The 23,384-nt window shown below is 43.2% G+C and overlaps 1 protein-coding gene across 4 annotated transcripts in view; it reads left to right on the top strand.

The window, feature by feature from the left end:
- The window catches only part of cdk14 (cyclin dependent kinase 14), a 665,904-nt gene that overhangs the window by 222,976 nt on the left and 419,544 nt on the right, over positions 1 to 23,384 (top strand). For all 4 annotated transcript variants that reach the window (XM_033012625.1, XM_033012602.1, XM_033012618.1 and 1 more), the window contains one exon: positions 7,367 to 7,461. In XM_033012625.1, coding sequence (XP_032868516.1) covers positions 7,367 to 7,461 — 95 coding nt within the window. The remainder of the gene's footprint in view (positions 1 to 7,366; positions 7,462 to 23,384) is intronic.

Below are 23,384 nucleotides of genomic sequence, written 5' to 3'. Positions count from 1 at the left end.
AGTGGGACAGCCCCTTTACTTTCACAGGGTTCAAATATGCAGTTCCTAATGTACAAATGTGTCTGGCCATAGAAAATGTCCATTAGAATGATTTTGTTTTACAAATGGGGATAGGGCAGCAGTAAAGAAGACAAAACTATCCAAAGCATATTCTAGGAATGAATTCCTGATCTTTCTCATTGCTGCCTTGCAATTTTTTCATCTGCACTTTCTTTGTAGCTGTAACACCAAATTCTGCCATCTGCTTTTGTCTTTCACACTACCGGATGTACTTGTGTACGGCATGATTTACCTGGGTAGCACATCAAACCAAGTTTTTCCAGTGCCTCTGTGGAAACATCACCTATCTGAACCTGAAGAAGAGTCCTGACCCAAACCACCGTCTATCCATGTTCTCCAAATATGCTGCCTGACCTGCTGAATTCTTCCACCTTTCTCCTATCCAAAACATATTTTCAAAAGCGTTGACTGGTGAATCCGATTTTTTTGTTTCTCTCTAGTCGGATTTTTCTAGAACTCAAAATTTCAATAACCGAAACTGTTGAGTTTTAATCAATGATTTTTGATTTTTTTCATGATGTTTGTATTACAATGCAGTGGGGAGATTTGTTGAATTTTGAATAGTTAGGATGCATATTTTTGTATATTGGAAATTTGTTTGTAACTTATGAGTATCTTGCTTAATGCTGAGAATACTTTACTGGGAAGAGGGAACTTTGAAGGGGGCCTTGTGCATAGTGAGGTGCATTGCAGACAGTGCCACAGTGCTGGGAACTGATGCAAGCTTCTACCTAACTGCTGCTGCTGTGTCAATAAGCTCTCACAGCATCCGTGGAAAGGCGGCCTATGAGAGCTGGTCATGGCAGAGCTGGAGCAAATAATTACAGCACTGAAATGTGGGACTCAGGGCTACACCCTGGCCGGCAGGATCAGTGCAGCCATTACTGAGAACTGGCAGGCCACGTTGACAAGCTGCCCATATTTGACGGTCTCTCTCCTCACCTCCTGTTCGATGTTGTGGAAGCTGTAGTCTCCCTCTATTTATTTGGCTACAGGGTCTCTCTTGCCCAGCCAGAGATTTTGCTATGGTAACAAGCTCAAAGCTGGTTGCTGGCCTTTGAGCTTGGCAACCAAATACGGAGAAGCTTGCATCACATCCAGCAGAAGGCAATGAGAGTGGTGGTAGGATCCAGGTGGTCTGACAATATGTGATGCAGATGCTCCTAGTCTCCAGCAATGCCCGTGTTCACTGTGCCAGCCATGGTGCAGCCCTGAGCCCATTGTCTCTACACTGAGCAGCCAGACTGTTCACCTTGACACATCCAACACCACATGCAGCCTCTCTGCAAAAAAACAACCATCGGTGATTCGGCGTGGTGAGAGTGTTGGCAGTGGCAGGGCTGCAAACTCTCACACATTGAGCGTGAGACTCACGCATTTCGCCAAATCCTCACGCCCTAACGCTGATCACAAATTTTTCACGCTTTGTCGTGAGAAATTCTGTGATCAACGAGAATTTCAATACTCATATCAACTGCGGGTGTTGGAGAGCCGGGGCTGAGGGAGGGATGGAAGCAGAAGCAGCGGTGGGGGCAGATGCGGACGGGGGGCCGGGGCTGGCGAGTGTTTGCCGGGCTGGCGAGTCGCTCGCTGCAGCTCCGGCCATGGAGCAGCCTCAGTGCAAGAGTCCCTGGCCGTTGGAGGTGTTGGAAGCGTTGCGCCGCTGCCGTGAGAGTCTCTGTGCCGACTTTGCCCAGGTGACCGGCATGGATCAGGCTGTGGCTCGGTGCATCCTGGAGGACAACCAGTGGCTGCTGGAAGTAGGTACCAAGCACTGGGTAGAAACGGTGGAAGATAGTGGCCTTCAAATGGGGGTGGTTGGAGAAAGCATCCTGCTTGCCTGCTAGATTTTCACTTAGTAACTGCAGGAAAAATGTTCCCGATGTTGGGGGTTCAGAACCAGGGGTCACAGTTTAAGAATAAATGGTAGGCCAGTTAGGACTGAGATGAGGACAAACTTTCTTCACCCAGAGAGTTGTGAATCTGTGGAATTTTCTGCCACAGAAGGCAGTGGAGGCCAATTCACTGGATGTTTTCAAGAGAGAGTTACATTTAGCTCTTGTGGCTAGCAAAATCAAGGGATATGGGGAAAAAACAGGAAAGAGGTACTGATTTTAGATGAACAGGCATGATCATATTGAATGGCAGTGCTGGCTCGAAGGGCCGAATGGCCTATTCCTGCACCTATTTTCTATGTTTCTAAGCTTGAGTATATGTCAATAAAACTCGACCACTTGATTTTGAAGCATTCCTGCATGGTGGAGGTATAATGCAGTCATAGAGTGATACAGTGTGAAAACAGGCCCTTAGGCCCAACTTGCCCACACCCGCCAACATATCCCAGCTACACTACCTGTTTTTGGTCCATATCCCTCCAAGCCTGTCCTATCCATGTATCAGTCGAACTGTTTCTTAAATGATGGGATATTACCTGCCTCAACTACCTCCTCTGACAGCTTGTTCCATACACCCTTTGTGTGGAAAAAGTTACCCCTTAAAAAGTTACTTCATAAAAATACTTCAAACAAAAAACATTGAAATCATACTTCTACAATGCACTAAAACATGATTTTAATACATCAAATTTCAAAAATACCCTACCGTGGGAGGGGAGACACCACCCTCATACCCTCTCCTCATTCGGTTGCTCCACCCTCTCACTGGAGACTAGCAAGGGGGGTGTTTATGTATAATGAATAGTGAGAAACTTGAATAAATTTGGTCAATGATAATACGGGAATAATAGATTTGAAAATAAATGGTTATGTTAAAGCGTTCGTTATTCATTTGTTGGCTATTCTGTTCCCTGCATAAAAATGGTTCTAGTGCCCAGCGCCTAGATGGGGTAGGTAGGAAGAAATTACAGGTGGCACAGGAACAGCGCGTTTTGCCTACAATGTCTGTGTCAAACATGATGCCAAAATCCAAAGTCTGAAGAAGGGTTTCGGCCCGAAACGTCGCCTATTTCCTTCGCTCCATAGATGCTGCTGCACCCGCTGAGTTTCCCCAGCAATTTTGTGTACCTTCGATATTCCAGCATCTGCAGTTCCCTTTTGAACAACATGATGCCAAAATAAACTACTTTCATTTGCCTGTACGTGATCTATATGCTTCTATTCCCTGCTTATCAAAAACCTCTTAAATGACAATACTGTGTCTGCCTCCACCACCACCCCCCACTATATAAAGAAAAACTCGCCCCATACATCGCCTTTAAAGTTTGTCCCTCTCGCCTTAAAGCTAGGCCCTCGAGGCTTTGGTAATTCCACCAATGGAAAATGGGTCTAGCTATCTATGCTGTCTTTGCCACTACCTACTTGCGCTGCCTCTTTCAGGGAGTTGTGGACTTGGACTCAAAGATCTGTCTCTACATCAATGCTGCTGAGGGTCTTGCCATTAATTGTATATTTTATCCTTACAGTCTGCCTTCCAAAAAGCATTGCCAATTAAAATCCATATGTCATTCCCTGCCCATTTCTCTAGCTGATCTATATCCCACTGTAGAATTTATATATATATATATGTGTGTGTGTGTGTGTGTGACAGAGGTCTCAACACAGATCTCCAGCTTGAATGCTATCCTTCCACCACAACCCTCTGTCCTCTATCAGTAAGCTAGTTCTGAATCCATATAACCAATCCCATGCTTCTTAATCTTTATCAAATGTTACTAAAATCCTTGTAGACAGCAAATATGGCCCTACCCTCATCATTCATTTTTGTCACCTCCTCAAAACACTCGATCAGATTAGTAAATCCATTTTTATTTGGATATCAGCTTGGGGCAAGAGTAGGGAATTACCTACTTCATGTAGAAAACGAGGAAGAAAGGGTCTGATGAAGGGTCCGACACGAAATGTCACCTATCCATTTTCTCTGGAGAATGCTGCCTGACCCACTGAATTACTCCAGCATTTTGTGTCTATTTTTGGTATAAACCAGCATTTGCAGTTCCTTTTATTACATAAGGAAGAAAAGTTGCGAGTGAGTATTTGTGCATTTTTCCTCATCCACATTGTCAGTGCACTTTGACACAAATAGGTTATTGACTTTCCCTATAGACACAAAATGCTGAAGTAACTCAGCCGGACAGGCAGCATCTCTATATAGAAGGAATGGGTGACGTTTTGGGTCGAGACCCTCCATCAGACCTGAAATTACCTAATTACCCTGCAGATTTTGTTTAAATTGCATAACATTACATTTTTACATATTATCAATCTTTTCCAATCATTCAAAATCTGAACACAAATGGCATTGTTTATTGCTGATCCCCCGTTGTCCTTGAAAGGCAGGTGCTGAGGTGATGATTGAGTTGATGCAATCAGTTATTATTGTTTCTCTGGAAGTTTAATGCATCAGATTGAATCACAAGGTCATTATGAAGAACAACAAAATTACCCACGGCTGGTCAGTACTCAGTCTGGGTACACACGACAGATTTCCTTCCCTAGGAAAAATGTTTTTACAAGAATGCAGTAATCGTTGGTATCTTTGTTATTCCAGATTTATTTAATTAACCCAATTTAAGTTCCCCAGCTGTTGTAGTGAGATTTGAACGTGTCTCCAGATAATTAATTTAGCCCCCTGGATCACAATTCCAGAAGAATAACCACTAATTAACTGCGCCCTTGAGTAAATTGCTTTATATCATTGAAATAATGGACTATAGGCTGATTATTTATGGCCTTGAAGAGGAATTAGTCATAATGTATTTGGATTGAATTTAATGGTACAATTGTTTTTGAAGAATATATCTTATTCCCAAATTAGACACAACAAGCTGGAGTAATTCAGTGGTCAGATCGCATCTCTGGAGAAAATGAATAGGTGACATCTAAGGTCGGGACACTTCTTCAGACAGAGTCAGGGGAAAGGGAAACGAGAGATATAGATGGTGATGTAGAAGTGTTTGGTACGGGTAGGCAATTTAAAGGCATTATAAGGGAATATAGCCTCACAAAGTTTCTACAGTACAGTCGTGTGCAGCACAAACATTGTGGGCCAAAGGGCCCTTTCATGTGCTGTACTGTTTTATGTTCTAGTACACTATTTCATGTTCAAGGAATGTACTGTATGCAGTTTCTCCCTCGGTTACAACAGCTCTCTGTTCCTAAGAGCTATTCGTAATCTGTTTGTAGCTGTAACCGCTGTTTGTAACAGTGTAGTTAAACAAGGGTAATCAATTCTTCTGTTCAGATATTGCCATGAACTTTTGTTCGCACATGGCAGAAGATGCCTGTAGCTCCACAAAGTGCAGGCCAGGACCTTCTGAATGTGCCGATACTTAGGAAGAACGTGGTTTACTTCAGTCATAGAGTTACACAGCACGGATAAAGGTCGTAAGGCCCAACATCCATGTCGACCAAGTTATCTAACTGAGTCAGGGCCTGTCCCACTTTCGTGTCCTTGGCATGCAAATTACGCGACTTCGTCGTCGCGTTGAGGCGCACGGGCATCTTATGGCCGCGTGGGGCCGGACCCACTGAGAAGCGTGGACGTGTATGGAGTTGTGCGCGGTATTGCGTGGCTCTCCGAAATTTTGTAGCGAACAAAATCTTTGCGCCAAAGTAGGACAGGCCCAAAACCCTGGCGCGACGCAACGTCTCACCTCCAACGGCAACAGAAGCAAGCAAACGAGCGCTGAACACGGCCTGGGGCTCACGGCCATTGCGGTCCGGATCTGCTCCCACTTCTACTCCCAAAGCGGGGCCAAGAAAATTGAAGATAGACACAAAATGCAGGAGTAACTCAGCGGGACCGGCAGCATCTCTGGAGAGAAGCAATGGGTGATGTATCGGGTCAAGACCTTTCTTTCAGACTGAAGAAGAGTCTCGACACAAAACATCACCCATTGCTTCTCTCCAGAGATGCTGCCGGTCCCGCTGAGTTACTCCTGCATTTTGTGTCCATCTTCAAATGACGTCACGCGCTCCAGACGGCTGTGCGGGTGCATTAAATCGTGCGCGACCTTCGCGGGACCTTCACGCCTCAACGCGACCACGAGGTCGCGTAATTAGCATGCCAAAGACACGTAAGTGGGACAGGGGCTTTAGTCTCATTTGCCCGTGTCTGGCCCATTTCCTTCCAAATCGTTCTCCCAAATACTGGTTCCGGTTATGTACAGCCTGTATAAAAGACAGGCATTTATAATCTGGGGAGGATTTGCATTGGGAATTTGGGTGTGAATCTGTTCACTTTACAGAATGGTCCAATTTTTACTTTTGTAAGATCATCAGAGAATGATATGTTTATCAATTCCATTTATATACATAGGGTGAAGATCTGCCAGATCTCAAATTTGTAAAAGTGGACTGTAATGAAATTAACTTTTTTAATGTTTTGTTCTGTTTTGTTATTTTCTTCTAAGTGTGTAACATCTAACCATGCCATGTAAACACTATGGTATACGGTGTACGCACAATTCCGCTTAGTTTATGCGAGGATTGATCAACGATTTCTTCATCTTTTCCAATTGGAAATCTTGAATTCAATGTTAGCTGTCATCTACGTCTAGCTCAGAACTGATAAATTAGGCAATTAATTACAATGATAGGCAGCTGGAAGATTCATAATTCACATGGGATGATCTGGAAGAATTCACCTCTGCAACTGGGGATCTGGGAGGGGAGGGGGAATGTGTTCTGTTTAGGATACATGACAACATAATGGCATCTTGTGAACTCAAATGAAATTCCCTTCTGTTTATGCGCATAAATCAGGATAATATCAAAACAGAAGCAGTTTATTCATCATTCAAATTATGAATAATGATTCATCATTTCAAGAGAGAGCTCTTAGGGCTAAAGGAATCAATAATATGGGGAAAAAGCCGGAACGGGGTACTGATTTTCGATGATCAGCCTCAAAAGGCCTACTCCTACGCCTATTTTCTATGTTTCTATGTCATTATTCATGTCAAATTGCATGCATTTCTTTCAATACTATTTTGTGCATTTGCACTGTTTATTTCAATGGAAAAGTAGTGAAAATTATGCAAGACCATATAGTTAAAATAGACGCAAAGTGTTGGAGTAACTCAGTGGGTCAGGCAGTATCTCTGGAGTACATGGATACGTGATGTTTTGTCATCAGTCTGAAGAAGGGTCCCGACCCAAATATATCTCCAGAGATGCTGCCTTACCCACTGAGTTACTCCAGCACTTTGTATTTTTTCTTATCATATGGTTAAAATCTTTTAACCAGTTCACTTATTGTTTTTACATTAATTGATGGATTTGAATGCCTAATTGATTGTTTGGGCCAAGTCAAACAGTCTGAAAGTTTTCCCTTTGTTCCTTTGCAGCTTCTTTGCTGAAAGGGTTGAAACATGCGAACATAGTACTGCTTCATGACATCATTCATACAAAGGAAACCTTGACTCTTGTGTTTGAATATGTGGTAAGTACTTTCCTCCTTCTAAGAACAGCTGGCTGCTGATGGAACTGTTTGGATTATAATTAACATGCAATTAAATCTATGAATGATTTTACCTTCAATGCAATCAATCTTTGTCACAGTCAAAGTATGTTTTCCTTGTGTCTGTACACATCATAAGTGCAGACCACGTCGTCTGGGGCTTACTTGCTTGGCTCACGGATTTAAAACATTGACCAGTGGTAGATGAGTGTATCAGTAACCTGAATGCTTTTTTTCTGAATCAAGTCAACCAGTTTGATTTTTAGTTGTGCTTTAAATCAGAAATTGTGTTTTTATTTGGGAAAAAAATCAACCAAAAAAATCAATTCAATTTTTCATTTTTCGATTGGTTTGCCAATGTGTAGATTTAATTCAGTCTGATTACCAGCAAAATAATCAATAATGTTGCCTTATGCAGCATTTTGCTTTTTTTTTAAAATGGGTCCTGTCATTTAAAAAAAAAAGTTAAATTAACAATTCTACTGTTTTCTTTTGAATCACTAGTTGCAATTCAGTCATTTTATGTTAGGAAAGAACATAGGAGATTAGTGGGCAAATTTAGGGCACATGGTATTGGGGTAGGGTGCTGACATGGATAGAAAATTGGTTGGCAGACAGGAAACAAAGAGTAGGGATTAACGAGTCCCTTTCAGAATGGCAGGCAGTGACAAGTGGGGAACCGCAAGGCTCGGTGCAGGGACCCCAGCTATTTACAATATACATCAATGATTTGGATGGATTCAAAGTAACACTAGCAAATTTGCATATGACACAAAGCTGGATGGCAGTGTGAACTATGCGGAGGATGTTATGAGGATGCAGGGTGACTTGGACAGGCTGGGTGAGTGGGCAGATGCATGGCAGATTCAGTTTAATGTGGATAAATATGAGGTTATCCAATTTGGTAGCAAAAACGGGAATGCAGATTATTATCTAAATGGTGTCAAGTTGGGAAAAGGGGAAGTACAACGGGATCTGGGGGTCCTTGTTTATCTGTCAATGAAAGTAAGCATGCAGGTGCAGCAGGCAGTGAAGAAAACGAAAGGCATGTTGGCCTTCATAACAAGAGGAGATGAGTATAGGAGCAAAGAGGTCCTTCTGCAGTTGTTTAGGGCCCTAGTGAGACCACACCTGGAGTATTGTGTGCAGTTTTGGTCCACTAATTTGAGGAAGGACATTCTTGCTATTGAGGGAGTGCAGAGTAGGTTTACAAGGTTAATTCCCGGGATGTCATATGCTGAGAGAATGGAGAGGCTGGGCTCGTATACTCTAGCGTTTAGAAGGATGAGAGGGTATCTTATTGAAACATATCAGATTATTAAGGATTTGGACACGTTAGAGGCAAGAAACATGTTCCCGATGTTGGAGAGTCCAGAACCAGGGGCCACTGTTTAAGAATAAGGGGTAAGTCATTTAGAACGGAGACGAGGAAACGGCCTCACTTTTTCTCGGAGAGCGATAGAGACTGGTTCTCTGGATACTTTCAAGAGAGAGCTAGATAGGGCTCTTAAAGATAGCGGATCAGGGGATATGGGGAGAAGGCAGGAATGGGGTACTGATTGGGGATAATCAGCCATGATCACATTGAATCGCAGAGCTGGCTCAAAGGGCCGAATGGCCTAGTCCTGCACCTATTGTCTATTGAAATAACTTGCTATGATATTTTGCTCTCATTCTGCTATGATATTTGGGGTTTGATACTGGTTGTTTCTGGGGATGTGACAAGTAAAATGAACGAAGGGGAGCCAGTGGATGTAGTGTATCTAGACTTTCAGAAAGCCTTTGATAAGGTACCGCACGGGAGACTGGTGACTAAAATTAGAGCACATGGTATTGACATGTGTTGACATGGATAGAAAATTGGTTGGCAAACAGGAAGCAAAGAGTAGGCGTGAATGGGTCCTTTTCAGAATGGCAAGCAGTGGCGAGTGGAGTGTCGCAAGGCTCGGTGTTGGGGCTGCAACTGTTTACCATATATGTTAATGATTTGGAAGAGGGAATTGGGAGCAACACTAGCAAGTTTGCAGATGACACAAAGCTGGGTGGCAGTGTGAACTGTGAAGAGGATGTTAGGAGGTTGCAGGGTGACCTGGACAGGTTGAGTGAGTGGGCAGATGCGTGGCAGATGCAGTATAATATAGATAAATGTGAGGTTATCCACTTTGGTGGCAAAAACAAGGGGACAGATTATTATCTCAATGGGGTTAGGTTAGGTAAGGGGGAGGTACAGCGAGACCTGGGTGTCCTTGTAAACCATGGTTGTTGGCCTACAGGTACAGCAGGCAGTGGCGAAAGCTAATGGAATGTTGGCCTTCGTAACAAGAGGATTTCAGTATAGGAGTAAAGAGGTTCTTCTGCAGTTGTATAGGGCTCTGGTAAGACCACATCTGGAGTATTGTGTACAGTTTTGGTCTCCAAATTTGAGGAATGACATCCTTGTGTTTGAGGCAGTGCAGTGTAGGTTCACAAGATTGATTCCTGGGATGGTCGGACTGTCATATGAGGAAAGATTGCAAAGACTAGGCCTGTATTCACTGGGGTTTAGAAGGATGAGGGGGTATCTGATAGAAACATAAAATTATAAAAGGACTGGACAAGCTAGATGCTGGAAAAATATTCCCAATGTTGGGGGAGTCCAGAACCAGGGGCCACAGTCTTAGAATAAAGGGGAGGTCATTTAAGACTGAGGTGAGAAAAAACTTTTTCACTCAGTTGTGAATTTGTGGAATTCGATGCCACAGAGGGCAGTGGAGGCCAAGTCACTGGATGGATTTAAGTGAGAGTTAGCTAGAGCTCTAGGGGTGAGTGGAATCAAGGGATATGGGGAGAAGGCGGGCACGGGTTATTGATTGGGGACGATCAGCCATGATCATAATGAATGGCGGTGCTGGCTTGAAGGGCCGAATGGCTTCCTCCTGCACCTATTTTCGATGTTTCTATGTATTCATATAAACATGTGACTATAAACAAAATATATATTTCCTTTATCCTTGTCCTGCTACAATGGCAGGAGGTTGTGTTTGAATTTGGACCTGAAGATTGATGTTGAAAGGAATACACCTGAAGAGCATTGCAGGTGTTGAACAAAAATGTGCAGTAATAAGCTTGTTTTTCTTAGTTTGTTAGTTTTTAACCACTGCTTGAGCTTCAGTTGGGGCCTCGTCAGTCGGCACCATCTAGGAGTATGTTCCTAATGCCAGTGGGTGATGTACAATGCTTTCCAACTCATGTTTCATGTCAGTTTGTTGGATTGATGCAGCCACTGTACTATTATGTTTTCAGAACAAAATGTGATGTTTCCTTCAGGCAATGCTCTGTCATGTAGTAACTAGCATCTAATTATTTACATGAAAAGTGACTGACCCATTCATTTGCTGTTTTATTTTACTTGAAAACCTGATTTATTTCTATGTTACATTTTTGTTTGCTTTAATGCTGCTTCATTCTAGTTACTGTATATATACTGTTGAGCATGTAGTGATATCTGTTCGGGGATTTTAACATTCTGATTAAAAATAGATATTCAAGAGTTACCCTGTCATTTTCTTGTTAAATTATGATAGTAGCAACGTGTGCAGGTATAAAATATTAATGCACTTAATTAGTTAAATCAAACAAAATTTAACATTGGGCCAGATATTAGGACAATTTTAGAGATTTTTAAACAGCATCTTAAGAAGAGAAGGTAGACAAAAATGCTGGAGAAACTCAGCAGGTGAGGCAGCATCTATGGAGCGAAGGAAATAGGCAACGTTTGGGGTCGAAACCCTTTTTCAGACTGAAGAAGGGTTTCATCTCAAAAGGGTCCGACAGGGTCTGAAAAAGGGTTTAGGCCCGAAACTTTGCCTATTTCCTTCGCTCCATAGATGCTGCCTCATCTGCTGAGTTTCTCCAGCATTTTTGTCTCCCTTCGATTTTCAAGCATCTGCAGTTCCTTCTTAAATTTCTTAAGAAGAGAAACAAGTTTGTGGTCACATTTTTTTTCCGACTGAGCCTTGAGCTAAGGACACTTTGGTCAGTATTGGAATGAATAGACGAGCAAATCACAGAGATGCTACAAGATGAGGAAAGAAGATTTTTTAAAGTGAGCAATTGTCAGAACGGAAACTAATGAAACTAAGTGTACATGGGATAATGATGAATTAGGGATAATGATGAATTAGGTGGTGCATCTTGGAATATTGCCATTGTCTTTCTGAAGTGCTTCAGTTAATGTGTGATGGAATGAAGGAAGCTCCCAGGAAAAGCTACTTGTAATGTTATGACTTTGAGGTTTAATAAATAAATGTTACCAAACATTGTGAATAAGGGAATAAATTTATCCCATTATGAATTTTTGTACTGTTAATATTTGTACTGTTAAAATAGAATCATCAGTTATACAAACATAAGTTAAGATAAAACATTAAGATTAAGGTAAGTATAGTAAAAATGTAATTGTTCTGTTTCGGTATATATAGGACAGTAACTTTTTTTAATTGAACTTTTCATCACAATCGATTTTTCTGAAAAATATTCTCATTAATATTATTTGAGTACATTAGGTGCATAAAACATTGTTTTTCCTTAATGTGTGCTCCTTTTGGGTGCTGTTCTAATTCTTTGTATTCCATCTGATCTCTATTCACTGTACTCACCTTCTGTTGCTCATTCATTTAATTACCCATCCTGCTCTCACTGTTCCAGTTCTGATAGAGGATCATTCACCAGGCATTTTTTAATTTCTTATCTGATCCCACCTGGCCTGCTGAGTGTTTCTGGCTCTTTTAAAAATTGATTAAGCTAGTCCTGCCACTATATATTATTTTACAGAGGTGTTTGTGGGGTGCGGGGAGGATGGGAAGGGAGGTGATGGAAATGACAGAGAGACACCTATTGCCCACACTGAAGAAGGGTCTCGACCGATGCATCACCCATTCTTTCTCTCCAGAGATGCTGCCTGACCGCTGAGTTAGACCAGCTTTTTGTGTCTATGTTTTCCTATTAACGACACCCAGATTCCACCACTCAGACAAATTAAGAGCAATTTGCAGCAACCAATTGAGCCACGAATTGCACATCCTTGGGATGTGTGAGAAAACTGGATTGCACACATAAAATATCGGAGGTCGGGTTTGAACCTGCTTCACTGGAACTCAGACAATGGCTCTACCAGTTACAGTGCATTCAGAAAGTATTCAGATCCCTTCACCTTTCCACATTTTGTTACATTATTGCCTTATTTTAATTTTAAAATGTATTAAAATCTTTTTTTTAATCATCAATCTACACCCAATACCCCAGAAAGAAGGGAAAATAGGTGTTTACAATTTTTTGCAAAGTAATTAAAAATAAATAACTGAAATATCACATTTACATAAGTATTCTGACCCTTTGCTCTGAAACTCAAAATTTAGCTAAGGTTCATCCTGTTTCCATTAATTATCCTTGATGTTTCTACAACTTGATTGGAGCCCACCAGTGGTATATTAAATTGATTGGACATGATTTGGAAAGGCACACACCTGTCTATATAAGGTCCCACAGTTGACAGTGCATGTCAGAGCAAAAACCAAGCCATGAAGATGAAGGAATTGTCTGTAGACCTCTGAGACAGGATTGTGTCGAGACACGGATCTGGGGAAGGGTATAAAACAATTTCTGCAGCATTGCAGGTCCCGAAGAGCACAGTGGCCTCCGTCGTTCTTAAATGGAAGAATTCTGGAAACCAGGGCTCTTCATAGAGATGGCTGCCCGGCCAAACTGAGCAATCGGGGGAGAAGGGCCTTGGTCAAGGAGGTGACCAAGAACCCGATGTTCACTCTGACAGAGCTCCAGAGTTAGGAGAAACCTCCAGAAGGCCAACTATATCTGCAGCACTCCAGCAACCAGGCATTTATGGTAGAGTGGCCAGACGGAAGCCACTCCTCAGTAAAAGGCACATGACAGCCCGCTTGAAGTTTGCCAAAAGGCATGAGAAACTAGATTCTCTGGTCTGATGAAACCAAGATTGAACTCTTTGGACTGAATGCCAAGCGTCATGTCTGGAACTAGGCACCGCTCATCACCTGGCCAATACCATACCCTCGGTGAAGCATGGTGGTGGCAGCATCATGCTGTGGGGATGTTTTTCAGCGGCAGAAACTAGGGGATTAGTTAGGATTGAGGGAAAGATGAACAGAGCAAAGTACAGAGAGATCCTTGATGAAAACCTGCGCCAGAATGTTCCGGATCTCAGACTGGGGCAGAGGTTCACCTTCCAACAGGACAACGACCCAAAGCACACAGTCAAGACAACGCAGGAGTGGCTTTGTGACAAGTCTGTGAATGCCCTTGAGTGGCCCAGCCAGATCCCAGTCTTGAACCCGATCGAACATCTCTGGAGGGACCTGAAAATAGATGTGCATCGATGCTCCCCATCCAACGTGACAGAGCTTGACAGAATCTGCAGAGAAGAATGGGAGAAATTACTCAAATATAGGTGTGCCAAGCTTGTAGCATCATACCCAAGAAGACTTGAGGCTGTAATCGCTGTCAAAGGTGCCTCAACAAAGTACTGAGTAAAGGGTCTGAATACTTATGTAAATGTGGTATTTCAGTTATTTCTCTTTAATTACTTTGCAAACATTTCTAAACCTGTTTTTACTTTTTTTATTATGGGGTATTTGTAGGTTGATGATAAAAAAATAATTTAATCTATTTTAGAATAAGGCTGTAACGTAACAAAATGTGGAAAAAGTGAAGGGATCTGAATACTTTCTAAATTTGTTGTAACCCACATTCCGATTGTGCCTCACTGCATTTAAACAGGCAGTATGATGAGCTAGTGTTTTTTGGTGGTGTTGTATCTTGATGGCATTGTGTAAACAAACTGGAAGATGCTTGAATTGCTCAACCTCTCCCGAACCCACAAACACCTCTGTACAACAATATATAGAGCTGGAAGATCAACCATTATTTTCAAGAAGGAACTGCAGATGCTGGAGGAGCTGGAAGATCAACCATTATGACTGTTTAATGCAATGGCTCCTTTAACCAGACTCTAATATTTCCGCAAACATCACATCAAACAAAGATAATCAACTACACAACACTGTATTTGGATGCAACATGTGTTAGATGCAACAGAGTTTAAAATAAATAGTGGGGGGAGGAGAAAAATTGGATATACAAAGATGGAGTTAAAGTGAACTAAAGTGTAGGAAAAGTTAAGAAAGACAGCAGAATTAATGGGACTGAAAGCTCATGAAGGGATATGGGGAGTATGGTCAAGTGAAATAGGAATTGAGGTGAGTAATGGATTAAAAGTATTATATATGAATGCACGAAGTATAAGAAGTAAAGTGGATGAGATTGAGGCTCAGTTAGAGATTGGTAGATATGACATTGTGGGGATTACAGAGACATGGCTGCAGGAGGATCGGGACTGGGAACTGAATATTCAGGGTTATATGTCCTATACAAAGGACAGGCAGGTGGGCAGAGAACGTGGGGTCTCTGTTGGTGAGGGATGAAATTCAATCCCTTGCGAGGGGTGACATAGGGACTGACGATGTAGAGTCGCTGTGGATTGAATTAAGGAATTGTAAAGGTAAGAAGACACAAATGGGAGTTATCTATAGGCCCCTAAACAGTAGCCTAGATATAGGGTGCAAGTTGCTGCATGAGTTAAAATTGGCATGAAACAAAGGTAATGCCACTGTGGTTATGGGAGATTTCAATATGCAAGTAGACGGGGAAAATCAGGTTGGTTCTGGACCCCAAGAATGGGAGTTTGTAGAGTGTCTCCAAGATGGATTCTTGGTGCAGCTTGTACTGGAGCCTACCAGAGAGAAGGCAATTCTGGATTTAGCGTTGTATAATGAAACAAATATAATAAGGGAACTCGAGGTAAAGAAACCGTTAGGAGGTAGTGACCATAATCTGATTCGTTTTAATCTGCCATTTGAGAGGGAGAAGGTTAAATCAGAAGTGTCAATGTTAAAGAACATCCCCCCACAATGGCTCCCACCATGAGGGAAGGCACAAAGTCCAGTCCCCAACCCCAGTTCACCCATAGTCAAGCCAATTGAGGCCTCCACAGTTGCCTCTACGGAGGCCCGATGTTCCTGGCCGTTCTCGCCGGGTGATGGTGCTCCGGCGTTGGGAGAATCCTCACAGCGGCTTGGGACACCTGGAACGGCCGCGTCCGTACTGGAGGCCGTGGCTTCCAAAGCCAACAAGGCCGCGCTGGTTGGAGCTCCACTACTGGCGATCTCGTCGCGAGATCCCAGGCTCCCGGTGTACAGTTCGGCGCCGCCGCCCGCAGCTGGCCGCTCCACAGTCCCGCAGCTCCGCGATGTTGTTCCCGGCGGTCTTCAGCTCACCGGAGCTCCAGCGCGGCGACCCGGACAAGGCATCGCCTGCTCCACGATAGCGCTCCAGCGCTGTGCCGCTGCCGAAGCCGTGGTTCTGGGCGGTCCCCGACAGGAAACACCGCTCGTTGCAGATGAACAAAGGAGACTATGAAGGCATGAGAGAAGAGCTGGCCAAGGTTGACTGGAAAGGATCCTCGCAGGAATGACGGTGGAACAGCATTGGCAGGAATTTCTAGGCATAATCCAGAAAATGGAGGATCATTTCATTCCAAAGAGGAAGAAAGATTCTAAGGAGAGTAAGAGGCAATCGTGGCTGACAAGGGAGAAGTTAGAGAAGGAATAAAACGAAAAGCAAAGAGTAGCGGGAAGCCAGAGGATTGGGAAACTTTCAAAGGACAACAAAAGGTAACAAAAAGGTCAATACGGGGTGAAAAGATGAAGTACGAGGGTAAGGTGGCCAAGAATATAAAAAAGGATAGTAAAAGCCTCTTTAGACATGTTAAGAGAAAAAGATTAGTAAAGACATATGTGGGTCCCTTGAAGACAGAAACAGGTGAAATTATGATGGGGAACAAGGAAATGGCAGAAGAGTTGAACAGGTACTTTGGTTCTGTCTTCACTAAGGAACACACAGACAATCTCCCAGATGTGCTAGAAGACAGAGGATCTAGGGAGACAGAGGAACTGAAATAAATTTGCATTAGGCGAGACAAAGTGTTGGGTAGACTGATGGGACTGAAGGCTGATAAATCCCCAGTGACTGATGGTCTGCATCCCAGGGTCCTCAAGGTGGTGGCTCTAGAAATTGTGGACGCATTGGGGATCATTTTCCTATGTTCTATAGTTTCAGGATCAGTTCCTGTAGATTGGAGGGTAGCGAATGTTATCCCACTTTTCAAGAAAAGAGCGAGAGAGAAAACGGGCATTATAGACCAGTTAGCCAGACATCGGTGGTGGGAAAGATGCTGGAGTCAATTACTAAAGAAGCAATAACACCGCATTTGGATAGCATAAAAGGATTGGTCCAAGTCAGCATGGATTTATGAAATCCTGCTTGACTAATATTCTGGAATTTTTTGAAGATGTGCCAAGTAAAATGGATGAAGGAGAGCCAGTGGATGAAGTGTATCTAGACTTTAAGAAAGCATTTGATAAGGTCCCACACAGGAGATTAGTGGGCAAAATTAGAGCACATGGTATTGGGGGTAGGGTATTGGCATGGATAGAGAATTGGTTGGCAGGCAGGAAACAAAGAGTAGGAATAAACGGGTCCCTGTCAGAATGGCAGGTAGTCAGGGCCGGCCTTAGGAGGTGCGTGCCCCAATTGGGAAAATGTTTCTTAGAAATATAAATCAATAATTATAAATGAGTCACGTGTCGTAAGTAATATGACTGTCAGTCGGCTTTTAAAAAATCTTAAACCGCGCATGCGCAGATTCTTCTCTCTGTAAAAATAAAAATAAAAATAAATAAAGTAACATTTCAATTTTCCCACGGCTTCCAAGTCTCCTTCTTTCTGAATTACTGAATGGGTGGAGGGTGACGGCAGGTGGAAAGATGGTGGGAAAAACAGGAGCACACCGGGACAACATGAATCGGTTGTCATCTTATTGAATGACAATACTAGTTCAACTTATCAAGGGACCAATTCGGGGGTGAGTTCCTTTCACAGCATGTGGGGAGTCTAGCCAGGGGTAAAGTTGCGGGGAGGGCAGGAGCGTTGAGAATGAGGGGGTTGGGGTTCATGCCAGTAACCCACTCACTCACCGCGGCGCTCCGGGTGAGGAGCTACCGCATTGTGGCCGGGGAGGGAAGCAGCTCGCGTGGCTGCGAGCGGCCTCCATCACCGGACAGCGGAACTGACTACCATCTCAGTGCCTTCTGCCGGCCCGCTCACCTCTGGCAGTGCTCTCCGTCTGAACAGTGAGAGGACCAGCTCAAGAGCAAAGATCAAAGAGAGGAGCGGGTCAGCGGGTGATGGATAACAAAATAGCGGGCGGTGGAGCTTACTCCTGTGTCAGCGCGAACAAGGGATCGATTGAGGTTATTCTGACATATGGAGTGAGCTCCACCGCCTGCTGTCCTGTTATGCATCGCCCGCTGACCAGCTCTTGAGCTGGATGATCCCCGGCCGACCCCCTCCTTCTCAAAGCTCCTGCCCTCCTCGCAACTTTACCCCTGGACGGACTACCCACACGCTCCCCCCCCCACCCGCGCTGTCCTTTTACAGCCGCTTCCCACTTTAGAGCCGCAAGGTAATATCTTGCCCAAACTCAGTTGTGTCTTTCTATCTCAATAAATATCACAAAATATGCCATTGTTTCAGCCACATTATGACAAAAATATAGAATGTAGGTTATTTGTAATCAGTCACCCCATACCAGAAACAACAGTACTTAAATAAGAACATGTGTTTTACTCATTTACGATCATGTACCATACATTGTCCGTTGATCCATATCCAGCAAAATGTTGTGATAATTGAATAAAAGTTATTATTGTCTAAGAAATTTGATGTGGAATGATAATCCATCTCAGTACTCATTTAGGCAAGTCTCAAGCTATAGATACTTTTTCCCCACCCCCAATCCACCTCGCCCGATCTTCATTGAACCTACCATTTGACCAATCTTTTACTCAGCTGCTGTAACGTTTCCTTTCTATCAAAATCTCTGTGTAGCATCTCTGTCCCTATCTTCCAATTCCCACTTTGAAATAAAATACAACTTTCAACTTAAACATTTCACAGCAGGATCGCTATATAAATGCAAATATATGGTATTTTATCCTAGCATCCCCCCCTCTTACCACCACACAAGAAGCGTAACTTGAAGCGTTTGCATTTGGAGAAGTTCGATACGGACCAGGAATGAAAATTAATAGCTATGAATCAATTAACAGCGAGCTACGAGGTTAGATTGAAACACCTGTCAGAGGGCTAAGAAACAATCCTGAGTTGACGGCGTATTGTTTTAAGTGAGCATTTTGCAGCGACCTCACCTTATATTCTGGTTAAATATTCTTTCCATGGAAATCTCCTATTTCACTTTGAAATTATATTCATTTATAACCGTTTGTAACAACAGTAAATGTTCATGCGTTTAATACCGGGTATGTTTGAAACTATTTATTGTAATGTACTGTATCTTTAAAAAAAACTACATCAACCAGGTGTGAAAATTACACTGAATCGAACGATGATTGAAAATGCATGGAAATCGACTAATCGAGAACCTGCTGCGAAATTGTTGTCGAAAGTTGTATTTTATTTCGAAGTAGGAATTTGAAGATAGGGACAGATATTCTACACAGAAATTTTAAACTCTGGAGAGCTCTTGGGTGAACTCGCACAGTGGGACAGGACTTGAGGCAGCATCTATGGAGCGACGTTTCGGGCCGGGTCTGAAGAAGTGTTTCGACCTGAAAAGTTACATATTTCCTTCGCTCCATAGATGCTGCCTCACCCGCTGAGTTTCTCCAGCATTTTTGTCTACCGCAAAACGTCAATGATTCCGGGAATGCCGAGAGAATTAGAGAGAGACGAGATGGGGAGCGGGAGAGAGAAAGCGCGAGAGAGAGGGAGGGAGGGAGAAAGCGAAAGACACAACGTGGGTCGGTAGGTAAATTGAATGACTAACCTGCTGCACACCAAGAAGCTCACCAAGAAGAAGTCCTCAATCATGATGGTGAGTTTTAAGAACTTCTTAATGTGTCATCAATGCATCGATCTACATTCCTCAGTAAATGTAATTCTGTTTTGAACAAGTGTTAATGATGCCGCATGAATTGTATTCAAAGAAACGCAGCGTCATTAATACTTGATCAAAACACAATTACATTTACTGAGGAATTGATGACACATTGTATAACTACTTGTTAACTACTGGCTGTTAACAAGTGCTACAGTAGTAGTTAACACATCGTTTGTGTCTGATGGCCGTGCAGCAGTTGTTATCCATGTTCGTTTTGTAAAAAAATCCTTATGGCAAATGTATCTTTAAAAATCTTTATTTAACAAAGCGGATTTGTATTTCCATATGAAATACGGAAAATTAACGCGAGGCCCAATTTGGAAAAATCGGTCCAATCGGCTTAAGGCCGGCCCTGCAGGCAGTGGCGAGTGGAGTGCCGCAAGGCTCGGTGCTGGAGCTGCAACTATTTACAATATATATTAATGATTTAGATGATGAGATTAAAGGTAACTAGCAACTTTGCGGATGACTGAAGCTGGGTGACAGTGTGAACTGTGAAGAGGATGCTAGGTGGTTGCAGGGTGACTTGAATAGGCTGAGTGAGTGGGCAGATGCATGGCAGATGCAGTATAATGTAGATAAATGCGAGGTTATCCACTCTGGCGGCAAGAACAAGGAGGCAGATTATTATCTCAATGGTGTCAGATTAGGGAAAAGGGAAGCGCAACAAGACCTGGGTGTCCTTGTATACCAGTCACTGAAAGTAAATGCAGCAGGCAGTGAAGAAAGATAATGGCATGTTGGCCTTCATAGTGAGAGGATTTGAGTATAGGAGTAAAGAGGTGCTTCTGCAGTTGTCCAGGGCCACACATCTGAAGTATTGTGTGCACTTTTGGTCTCCTAATTTGAGGAAGGGCATCCTTGCTATTGAGACTGCGTAGGTTCATCCCCGGGATGGCGGGACTGTCATATGAGGACAGATTGGAAAGATTGGAAAGACTGGGCTAGTGTTCATTGGAATTTAGGATGAGATGGGATCTTATAGAAACATATAAAATTATAAAAGGACTGGACAAGCTAGATGCAGGGAAAACTTTCCCATGTTGGGGGAGACCAAAACCAGGGGCCACAGTCAAAGAATAAAGGGGAGGCCATTTAAAACTGAGATGAAATTTAAAAAAATTCACCCAGAGAGTTGTGAATTTATGGAATTCTCTGCCACAGAAGAGAGTGGAGGCCAATTCACTGGATGGATTTAAATGAGAGTTCGAGCTCTAGGGTCTAGTGGAATCAAGGGATATGGGAAGAAGGCAGGCTTAGAAACATAGAAAGTAGGTGCAAGAGTAGGCCATTCGGCCCTTCGAGCCTGCACCGCCATTCAATATGATCATGGCTGATCATCCCTCAGTATCCTGCACATCTAACTCCCTATTAAATATAGCCAATGAACTGGCGTCAACTACCTTCTGTAGCAGAGAATTCCAGAGATTCACCACTCTCTGTGTGAAAAATGTTTTCCTCATCTCGGTCCTAAAAGATTTCCCCCTTATCCTTAAACTGTGACCCCTTGTTCTGGACTTCCCCAACATCGGGAACAATCTTCCTGCATCTAGCCTGTCCAACCCCTTAAGAATCCCCCCTCAATCTTATAAATTCTAGCGAGTACAAGCCGCGTCTATCCAGTCTTTCTTCATATGAAAGTCCTGACATCCCAGGAATCAGTCTGGTGAACATTCTCTTTACTCCCTCTATGGCAAGAATGTCTTTCCTCAGATTAGGAGACCAAAACTGTCCGCAATACTCCAGGTGTGGTCTCACCAAGACCCTGTACAACTGCAGTAGAACCTCCCTGCTCCTATACTCAAATCCTTTTGCTATGAATGCTAACATACCATTCGCTTTCTTCACTGCCTGCTGCACCTGCATGCCTACTTTTAATGACTGGTGTACCATCACACCCAGGTCTCGTTGCATCTCCCCTTTTCCTAATCGGCCACCATTCAGATAATAGTCTACTTTCCTGTTTTTTGCCACCAAAGTGGATAACCTCACATTTATCCACATTATACTGCATCTGCCATGCATTTGCCCACTCACCCAGCCTATCCAAGTCACCTTGCAGCCTCCTAGCATCCTCCTCACAGCTAACACTGCCCCCCAGCTTCATGCCATCCGCAAACTTGGAGATGTTGCATTCAATTCCCTCGTCCAAATCATTAATATATATTGTAAATAGCTGGGGTCCCAGCACTGAGCCTTGCGGTACCCCACTAGTCACTGCCTGCCATTGTGAAAAGGACCAGTTTACTCCTACTCTTTGCTTCCTGTCTGCCAGCCAGTTCTCTATCCACATCAATACTGAACCCCCAATACCGTGTGCTTTATGTTTGTATACTAATCTCTTATGTGGGACCTTGTCGAAAGCCTTCTGAAAGTCCAGATATAACACATCCACTGGTTCTCCCTTATCCACTCTACTAGTTACATCCTCGAAAAATTCTATAAGATTCGTCAGACATGGTTTACCTTTCATAAATCCATGCTGACTTTGTCCAATGATTTCACCACTTTCCAAATGTGCTGCTATCCCATCTTTAGTAACTGATTCTAGCAGTTTCTCCACTACCGATGTTAGACTAACTGGTCTGTAATTCCCTGTTTTCTCTCTCCCTCCCTTTTTAAAAAGTGGGGTTACATTAGCTACCCTCCAATCCTCAGGAACTACTCCAGAATCTAAAGGGTTTTGAAAAATTATCACTAATGCATCCACTATTTCTGGGGCTACGTCCTTAAGTACTCTGGGATGCAGCCTATCTGGCCCTGGGGATTTATCGGCCTTTAATCCATTCAATTTACCTAACACCACTTCCCGGCTAACCTGGATTTCACTCAGTTCCTCCATCTCATTTGATCCCCGGTCCCCTGCTATTTCCGGCAGATTATTTATGTCTTCCTAGAACTAGGGGACATAGTTGCAGAATAAGGGGGGCTCTTTTAAAACTGAGATGAGGAAGAACTTCTTCACCCAGAGGGTGGTTAATTTATGGAATTCACTGCCCCAGGGAGCAGTGGAAGCAGAAACGTTAAATATATTTAAGTCTAAAATAGATGTTTTTTTAGCTGCCAAGGGGATAAGGGGCTACGGGGAGAGGGCAGGGATATGGACCTAGGTATGGTTAGTATAGTAAGACCTGAGTGATCTCCTGGACAAGTGTCGATCGCCTGGATTGGGGTCGGAGAGGAATTTCCCGGATTTTTTTTCCCGAATTGGACCTGGGTTTTTATCCGTTTTTTTGCCTCCCCCAGGAGATCACGCGGTTCTTGGGGTGGAGAGGGGTGATTGCGGTATAAAGGGGAGGGTAGTGTCTTGTGTTCTGTGTCTTGTGTCTACTGTTTGTGGGTAAGTGTGTCTGTTTAATGTTCAGCCATGAGCGAGTGGCGGTGCGGGCTCGACGGACCTGGTGGTCTACTCTCGCACCTACTTTCTGTGTTTCTGTGTTTTTCCTTACTGAAGACAGAACAAAAGTAGTTATTCAATTGGTCTGCCATGTCCTTGTTCCCCATGATCAATTCACCTGTTCCTGACTGCAAGGGACCTACATTTGTTTTAACTAATCTTTTTCTCTTCACATGTCTATAAAAACTTTTGCAGTCAGTTTTTATGTTCCCTGCCAGTTTTCTTTCATAATCTATTTTCCCTTTCCTAATTAAGCCTTTGTCCTCCTCTGCTGGACTCTGAATTTCTCCCAGTCCTCTGGTTGGCTGCTTTTTCTGGCTAATTTGTATGCTTCATCTTTTGTTTTGATACTATCCCTGATTTCCCTTCTTATCCACGGATGCACTATCTTCCCTGATTTATTCTTTTGGCAAACTGGGA

The sequence above is a fragment of the Amblyraja radiata genome, chromosome 2 (assembly GCF_010909765.2).
Source record: "Amblyraja radiata isolate CabotCenter1 chromosome 2, sAmbRad1.1.pri, whole genome shotgun sequence".
Taxonomy (NCBI): Eukaryota; Metazoa; Chordata; class Chondrichthyes; order Rajiformes; family Rajidae; genus Amblyraja; species Amblyraja radiata.
This window is presented reverse-complemented; position numbering and strand designations above follow the sequence as displayed.